This window comes from Chlorocebus sabaeus, chromosome 7 (genome assembly GCF_047675955.1).
Source record: "Chlorocebus sabaeus isolate Y175 chromosome 7, mChlSab1.0.hap1, whole genome shotgun sequence".
In the NCBI taxonomy this organism is placed as follows: Eukaryota; Metazoa; Chordata; class Mammalia; order Primates; family Cercopithecidae; genus Chlorocebus; species Chlorocebus sabaeus.
Window position 1 is genome coordinate 103738574 of NC_132910.1, and position 9101 is coordinate 103747674.

The 9101-nt window shown below is 51.9% G+C and overlaps 1 protein-coding gene across 3 annotated transcripts in view; it reads left to right on the forward strand.

Moving 5' to 3' along the window:
* FHDC1 (FH2 domain containing 1) overlaps nucleotides 1-5149 on the forward strand; it is a 44358-nt gene extending 39209 nt beyond the window's left edge. For all 3 annotated transcript variants that reach the window (XM_008000015.3, XM_008000016.3, XM_008000017.3), the window contains exon 12: nucleotides 94-5149. In XM_008000015.3, coding sequence (XP_007998206.3) covers nucleotides 94-2160 — 2067 coding nt within the window. In that variant the 3' untranslated portion in view covers nucleotides 2161-5149. The remainder of the gene's footprint in view (nucleotides 1-93) is intronic.
* The last annotated feature ends 3952 nt before the right edge of the window (nucleotides 5150-9101 follow it).

Sequence of the window (9101 nt, forward strand, 5' to 3'; positions counted from 1 at the left end):
GTATCTTTCTTTGGCTCTTAGCGTAGGTGGCTCTGGAACTGCACATGGGTCCCACATGTCTCATGCATCTTCGGGCTTCTCTCCATCCCTCAGGACAACCACGACCGGGAGGTGCAGGAACTGAGGCAGCTGCAGAGGCTGAAGGAGCAGGAGCAGAGGCAGCGCTCCTGGGCAACTGGGGAGCTGGGGGCATTTGGCCGGAGCAGCAGTGAGAATGATGTGGAGCTGCTGACGAAGAAGGGTGCAGAGGGTCTTCTCCCTTTCCTGCACCCCAGGCCCATCAGCCCCGCCAGCCCCTCCTACAGGCCCCCAAACACCCGCCGCTCCCGCCTCTCCCTGGGTCCCTCTGCTGACCAGGAACTGCTGACCTTCTTGGAGAGCTCCACCCGCAGCCCTGAGGAGCCCAACAAGTTCCACAGCCTGCCCCGGAGCAGCCCCCGGCAGGCCAGGACCACGGTAGCCTGCCTGGAGCCTGAAGAAGTGAGGCACCGGGACTCCAGCTTTGCATACAAACCTCAGGCCTTGGGGGGCCAGGAGGAGGCCCCCAACCCACCCTCAGCACGAGGGCACCAGCATCCAGCCGCCCAGCCTGAGGACCCTGCTTCTGCCTTCCGCAGAGCTCGGCACCAGGGCGTCAGTGTCCTCCGAAAGAGGTACAGTGAGCCGGTGAGCCTGGGCTCAGCACAGTCCCCTCCTCTCTCGCCATTGGCTCTGGGGATTAAGGAGCATGAACTGGTGACAGGGCTGGCCCAGTTCAACCTCCAGGGTTCCCAGGGCATGGAGGAGACCTCCCAGCTGACTTTGAGTGACTTCAGTCCGATGGAGCCAGGGTCTGTGGGGCATGGGGTCCCGCAGTCCCTCAGTGCCAGCAGCAGCAGCCTGACACCCATGGGCAGAGATGCCCTGGGGAGTCTCAGCCCAGCCCTGGAGGATGGCACAGCTGCCCCCGATGAGCCTGGAAGTGCGGCTTTGGGATCTGTGGGTAGCAGCGACCCTGAGAACAAAGATCCTAGGCTTCTGTTCTGCATCTCGGACACCGACTGCTCGCTGACCCTGGACTGCTCGGAGGGAACCGACTCCAGACCCAGAGGCGGGGACCCGGAGGAAGGCGGGGAAGGGGATGGCTCCATGTCCTCTGGGGTTGGAGAAATGGGGGACAGTCAAGTCTCCTCCAACCCTACATCCAACCCTCCTGGGGAGGCTCCTGCCCCCATCTCTGTGGATAGTGAGCCCAGCTGCAAGGGTGGCCTGCCCAGGGACAAATCCACCAAAAGGAAGGATGTTGTAGCACCAAAGAGAGGCTCCCTCAAAGAGGCGTCTCCGGGGGCCTCCAAGCCTGGGAGTGTCCGGCGGAGCCAGGGGGCAATGGCCAAGCCCGTGCGGACCCTGACCGCCTCGGAGAGCGAGGGCATGCGCAAGGTCATGCCCATCACCAAGTCCAGCAGAGACGCCGGCTGGAGGCGACCAGAGCTGTCATCCCGGGGGCCCTCCCAGAATCCCCCCAGCAGCACAGATACTGTGTGGTCACGCCAGAACTCCGTGCGGAGGGCCTCGGACACGTCGCCCAGGAGGACCTCCACAGGCGCCGAGGAGCAGAGGCTGCCTCGGGGGAGCAGCAGCTCCAGCAGCACCCGTCCGGGGAGGGACGTCCCCCTGCAGCCCAGGGGTTCTTTCAAGAAGCCCAGTGCCAAACCACTCAGGAACCTCCCCAAACAGAAGCCTGAGGAAAATAAGACCTGCCGCTCCCACTCCGAGGGCCCCGAGAGTCCCAAAGAGCCCAAGACCCCCCCGGTGCCCAGCGTCCCCCATGAACTCCCCCGTGTCCCGAGCTTTGCCCGGAACACGGTGGCCTCCTCCTCTCGAAGCATGAGAACAGATCTTCCTCCCGCGGCCAAAGCCCCCGGCATCACCCGGACAGTGTCGCAGCGGCAGCTGAGGGTGAAAGGGGACCCCGAGGATACCACTCCCAAGGACAGCGGCACATTGAGGCGAGCCAGCAGTGCCCGGGCCTCCAAGAAGCGCCCAGAGTCTGCGGAGGGTCCCAGTGCCAACACGGAGGCCCCTCTGAAGTCCAGAGGGGCTGGGGAAAGGGCCTCCCTCCGTCGGAAGGACTCCAGTCGGACCACGCTGGGAAGAATCCTCAATCCGTTATGGAAGTGATGGGTGCCTGTCCTCTCCTGCCTCCTGGGATTCAGACGGTGAAGACTGACTTCTGGGATAAGGATGGGGAAAGAGGCAGCATGTCTTTGTTACAGATAAAGCAGCCACTGGTGCCACTGCTAGTGACACTGTCGGGATGGCACAGTCCAGGAGGCCTGTGGACTGCAGCCTGCTGTGCTGAGCCCTGCTGCAGTCCAGCATCCAGATGGACAAAGGTTCACTACTGTGAGGGCCACACCTCCCCCATGCACCCCAGCCTCCCCCAAACCCCGGATCCCGAGAAAGACTTAATAGGAGTGTAAGGTGACATTCTTATGAAACAAGTCAAAAAAGTTTTTTTCTGGCCAGTTTTTATATATCAAAGACTTTCTTTTTAATATAAAAATTAGCTAGGTGCAGTGGCTCATGCCTGTAATCCAGAACTTTGGGAGGCCAAGATGGGCGGATCGCTTGAGCCTAGGAGTTCGAGACCAGCCTAGGCAACATGGAGAAACTCCATCTCTATCAGAAACACAAAATTAAGCCGAGTGTGGTGGCACATGCCTGTGGCCCCAGCCACTCTGAACGCTGAGATGGGAAGATGGCTTGAACCAAGGACCCCACCACTGCACGCCAGCCTGGGTGACAGAGTGAGACCCTATCTAAAACAAAACAAAACAAAAATGAAATGTTTTAGTTTTGGTTCCTTTTGCATAGTGAAATGCTTCCCAGGAAAAAATACATACATACATACATATATATATGTATGTATGTATATGTATGGGTTTTTTTGTTTGTTTGTTTTTGAGACAGGGTCTTGCTCTCTCAGACTGGAGTGCAGTGGCACAATCATAGCCCACTGCAGCCTTGACCTCCCAGACCCAAGTGATCCTCCCACCTCAGCCTCCCTAGGAGCTGGGACTACAGGCACCAGCACACCTGCCTGGCTAATTGTTTTTTTGTTTTGTTTTGTTTTGAATTTATCTTTTGTAGAGATGTGATCTCACTATGTTGCTCAGGCTGATCTCGAACTCTTGGGCTCAGTTGATCCTCCCACCTCAGCCTCCCAAAGTGCTGGGATTACAGGCATGAGCCACCACACTTGGCCAGTATATCCTCAATATGAAGATATTTTTATCTTCCTGTGTTCTCTGGCCTCAGAGTTTCACCTGCCCACACACTGTCCATTGCTGGCAACTGGACTTCCCCACAAGCCTTGGGTATCCTGTGATGGGCTGTGTCTCCCTGAAGATTGTCTGGCTTGCCTACTTCTCCGTGCATGACTCTGGGTGTGAGTCTGTCTAGGAACAGGAGGGAAAGTTGGACTCAGACAGAAATCGGATGCTTCCATGTATTCAGGGCGCACATTGTGAGCAGTGGGGTATGAGCCTCGGGGGCCTCATGGCTGCAGGGCAGGCTTCCCTGCAGATGGGTGGCAGACCCTGGTAGAATGCTGGATTTCTCTGGAATCTAGAAGTGCCATATTTTAGTGGAAAGGCATCAGGGCTGTTTGACAGTGTACGTCTTTCCAATCCCGTGTTCCTCCATTCGTGTGTCTGTTATAAAACTGAGTGAAGGCTGCTATGACCTGTGTTCACTCTGGTTACAGGGAGGTGCAAACCATTCTGTCTCCCAACCTTTCTAATCTCTGTGTGTGCCCCCAGCACTTCCTTCTTTTCTAACATGGCCTGGAGAGAGTCCCTCTCTCTCCTTGTCTCTGTCTCTTAATAGTTTTTAACATTGACATCCCTTCCTTGATACAGTGGTTTTTAAATCCTGAGAAGAACCAAATCAAGTTTTTTAAAGCAGACCAAAAGCATGAAATTGCTTTCAGAAGAATGTATATCATCAGGAAAAGTTTGGGGGCAGGGAGGGGGGAATCATGCTTTTTTCGAAAGAAAGAGTTCAAAACATGGACTTTTTCTACCCAATGCCCATTTCATGACTCATCTGAGACTAATTGGGAAATGGGAAAATTATTGGAACTTTTTTTTGTTTTTTGTTTTTTTAATTTTAGGTCACTTATTAGTGAAACGTCATTTTAGATCTGACATTGGTAGGTAGATGGATTTAGGCAAATATGATGCATTTGTGGGGAATCCACATGGTTGATGTTAGAGCCTCCATTCTGCAGACTGTTGCCTCTCATCTAAGTTAATTGGAAATGCTGAGCTTCCGTCACTCAGCTGAGTTTTAAAGGCAAATGTTAGGACTGAAGTAGTAAAGCACCTGACCACAAAATCTCTTGTAAAAATGGCCTGAGTAGGTATTTCCGGGGCTCCACAAAGATGCTTATGTGAATCCTGAGCTGCTTTTCACCATTTCAAGAAGCCTAAGAAGTTATATAGTTAATCAGGTAGACAAAACAGTTCAAAGCATAAGGTCCATGGTGGTGGGAAATGAATGAAGTTATTCTAAGTGTGTGGATTTGTGGATAGCAGAGGGGTCGGGACCACTTGGAGGAACCCTGGGTACCGAGCTCCCAGGCCCTTTCTCTATCATGGATGCTGAGTGACTTTGGCAAGTCACCACCTCTTCCCAAGCCTGTTTCCCATATCACAGATGTGGGGCCATGGCCTTGATGATGGTCTCCACGGGTCCTTCTGACTCTATGAGTCCAAGTCAGGTCAATCACCAAGGACCCATCTCTGCCCTGGATCAGCTCCTCAGAACCAACCCCCAGCATCTCTAAAGCAAAAGCCTCACCCCAAGGGCTGCTCAGAAGAAAGCACCTTCAGCAGGAGTTGTTGCTGGAAGATCTAATAAGCTGTGTTTCCTGGGAAGTGGTGCTTAGCCCTGTGGACAACTTCTGTATGCATCTGTATGAGCAGATGATCATTCTATTACCTTTTATTGGTAGTAAGCTTGGAAAAATAATTTAAGAAAACAAATGGAGAAATGTAAATAAGTTTCAATGTAAATCTGTTTAAGATGAACTGAATGTATTTAATGGTCCATTTATATGTTCTTTTATGTAACATGTAGTTTAATAAAGTTCCTGTTTATGAGAGTCGTGTTTCATCTCAGCTTCTTCCATGGATGTGTCTGTGTGATCTTGCTGGGAGAGTATTCAATTTCCTGCCCAGAGAGAAGCAGAGATCCAGGAGGCGAGGGAGGGTTGGGATGCAGCTGACTTGCCCTCCAAAGGCTTGAAAGCTTAAATGAGGCTGTTGGCTGTGTGTCTTCTTGCTAGCACAGAACCTGCTCATAATTGAGGGCTTAGGGAGTGGGCCTTGCCCCAGGCCGTGGGGATGCAACCCCGCCTCTGACACGCAGGCTGGAGTGCGCAGCTCACGTTATTCCATGCTGAGCTAAGTTTTATGTCATCTCCGTGGGCCCGGCAAGTCTAGATGGTGTCCTGGGTGTCCTCCTGCATTTTGATTCAGGACACCATTAGGAAATCACAGCTCACCTCATGGCTGACTCAGGAATGAGCAGAGAGGAGGGAGAGATGGCTTTATATGACCAGCATTGTGCATATGTGAAAAGGAGTGGGGATTATGTCATGTTTCAGTCCTTGCTACTTTCCTGCCTTATCTGAAGTGGGCTAAAGGGACATCCCTGGGTCAGAATCAGCAGATGACAGTAAATGATATTCTTGTTGGGAGTTGCCGCTTGCTCCCTGAACATTTAGAAGCTGGTCTTGTCTGTGTTGTAAGCAGTTTGGGACACCAGACTCCTCCCAAAACCTTCAATCCTGCTGTTGAAGGGATTACTGACATGTACCGCCCCCACCCCCTCACCAAGAAAGCTTTTTATTTTTCTAATGGGTCTCAAGTAATCTTCTGTTTCTCCTTCCCTTTTATTTTATGGCTTTCATAAAGAACCTGTGGTTTCATCCTCCTAAAGAAATTCATTAAATTCAAGGGAACACCATCTCCTAATTGTTCATTCAAGACTCTGCATATTTATGTGTTAGGGTGAAGGACCCCAGAAGACTTTGGTAGAACTATTAATTCCCCTTCAGGGGTGTGTACATTTGTGAATTTCTGCCTCTAAGGGTGCAGTATCCTTCCCCTACCTCCCCACATATGGCAGTGATGACATTTTGCAACTTTACGGAATTTTCCATTGAAACTTAAACTTAATTCATCATTATATTTTTGCTGCATGCTCCAACCCTGTCAGAAAAAATAGAGAATTGTTTTGGTGCTTGTCCCCAAACACATATAAGCATCAAATATATAAACCAAATTTGAATAAAGGACGTTGCATCTGATCACTCATTAAGTGCTGTTTAAAATTATTTGGGCTGTGAGCACAAACAAACCGGGGCACCGGGGTCTCTGCAAAATCACCCTGCGCAGCCTCTGTGGGGAAAGAATGCATAGCTCAAACCGAATTTGTGGCAGAGTTGAAAACATAACCCAGAACACCCGCTCCTCGGGGCTTTTCATCCACTAATATCTCCCGGTTTGGATGTCCCACAGTTCACCGGATCTCCTAAGTGAAGACAAGAGTAATGTTGTAGTTGAAGAAAACGGCTTTTCTGTCTGCTGAGCCAGAGCTCTGCAGTGGGGCTTTTGGCTTCCTGATTGATGGGACAATTGGACTGGCCGCAAGCAGCATTCATAGTCGTTCATTCACAGACCCTTTACCAAGGGCCCACCAGGAGCCTGACATCCCTGACTATGAGCCATGGAGGGAGGCACCTGGGCGTTTCAGGGAGGATGCCTATTCCAGGTCCTCACCGATGGATTCGTGCCAGGCACCCAGAGTCAGGTCCTGGGCTTTTCCCTGCGCCTCAGAAACACACTAAAGGGCTGAGTCATGCAGGCAGTCCCCAGCTCACAAGCAGAGGATGTTCCCCAAGTTTACTTGCAATGAGATTTGAGGATTTCAGAATGCACTTTCCCAGAGCAACCACGTCATGCATTACGGGTATGTTTTCAGGATAGCACATTAGAAAGATATTTAACCTGTCCCCTGTGGTCTGAATGTTGTTCCCCCTCAAATTCCGGTGTTGAAATCCTAACCCCAAGGACGTAGGATTAGGAAGTGGGGCTTTTGGGGAGTGATTAGGTCATGAGCCTGGAGTCCTCATGAATGGGATTAATGCCCTTATAAGAAGGCCCAAGGACGCGCAAGCATCCCTTCCACCTTGTGAGGACACAGCAAGAAGTGACCATCCATGAACGGGTTCTCAGCAAACATTGGGTTTGTCAGTGCTCTGATCTTAAACTTCCCAGACTCCAGAACTGTGAAAAATACATTTCTGTTGCTTGTAAGACCTTAAGTCTATGGTATTCTGTTATGGCAGCCCAGGCAGCCTGAGACGCCAGGTGTGGGTAGATTGCAGCACCGAAATTTCTACAGAAGAGAAGCTCACTTACGGCAGTGTTCCTGAGGGAAAAGCTCACTTACGGCAGTGTTCCTGAGGGAAAAGCTCACTTACGGCAGTGTTCCTGAGGGAAAAGCTCACTTACGGCAGTGTTCCTGAGGGAAAAGCTCACTTACGGCAGTGTTCCTGAGGGAAAAGGCCAGGAGCACCAGGAACGTTTCTCTTCTACCTCCTGCCATCAAGTGGAGGTGAAGGCACTGCAGCTTCAGGGCACTGGCGACCGGAGGAGCGATGTCCACCCTCCACTGCTGGAGAAGAAAGGACCTCTCTGCTCCTCAGGCAGGACTGAATGCAGAAGCAGACACAGGGGTTTCCGTCTCCCGGGTCAACTCCAGGAAACATGGGTCATTTCTCTAACTGTAATTGCCTTTTGGCTGTTCTTCCTAATAGAGAGCACCCTGGGCCAACAGAAGGGTGCACACCCTCTGCCTTCATTTTCTGGGAGGGAGGCTGGATTCAGCCCTAGCCTGCTAGACAACTAATGAGAAGATGGCAGAGGCTGTGTGGATTGCATACAGCTATGTGTGGCCAGGGCCAGGGCCAAGGACCCATGAGCCAAGGCCAGCTGGTAGCTGGGGAAGTGAGCCACCTTGGTGAGAGCCGGGATGATCACTGCAGGTGGTGAGCTTCCCTCGGTGCCCCTGACTCGACAGTGTTGGAGGATCCAGCGGCACCCACAGCATGGAGTGCTCCTGTGCACAGCCCAATTACTTGGGGGTGGTGATTCCTAGTCCCACCGCAGACTTACAAGCCAGAATCTTTCTGATAGGCCCCCAGATTTGCACTTAAGAAATTTTCCACTGATTCATCTTCCTTCCTGCTGTTGAGACCCACTGGGCTGGAGAGAGGCAAGAAGGCAGACTGGTAAGAATGCCAGGATTCCCATGCAGGCTCATGAGCTGTTCTCCAGGCTGGGCCCCTCTTAGAGCCGCTGTCCAGGCAATGTAGTTGTGTTTCACTCTGATCAAGCAAGACAGAGGCATTTACTCGGAACTCAGCATCCGATTAACAGGAGAGCTGCCTCAAAGGAGCCTGAGGATCTTAAAACATAAGGACTTCCAGTCATACGCATGGCCACTGAGAGTCTGGAGCTCTCAGTCACACAACCTTAGAGCTTCCATAACAATGGCTCCTGGGAGAACATTGGAAGTGACACTTCACTAGCGTCTTGCCATAGCTGCCATAGTGTATGTGAAGCATTTTACTAATAAGTGCTGAACAAGGCCACACCCATGTCTGAGTACCCACAGGAAGAATTTGTCAGCAAAACTATTCTTTGGAACCCTGTTCCCTGGACCTCTTGGGTCTTGGAGTTTTCCACAGCCTTCACGAGGATCACTTCAACTTGGGCCTTGGGAGCCCCATCTAGCAGCTGTGGCTCCTTCCCTCTTGCTCTGTGCTGGGGCCAGGCAAGCCGGCATCTGCACTGACCTCACTGGTCAGGAAGGGGGTGGGGTGCAGCTCTCCAGGGTGCTGACTCAGAATGCAGGCAGAAGAAGGGACGCGGGAAGACAGCCTCCCACCCTGTTTTAATGTGGAAACCCTCCCTGGAAGGAGGACCGAGCCTGGTTGTTACCAAAGTGGCCAGCATAGAATAATTGACCATTTCCCATCTCCCATG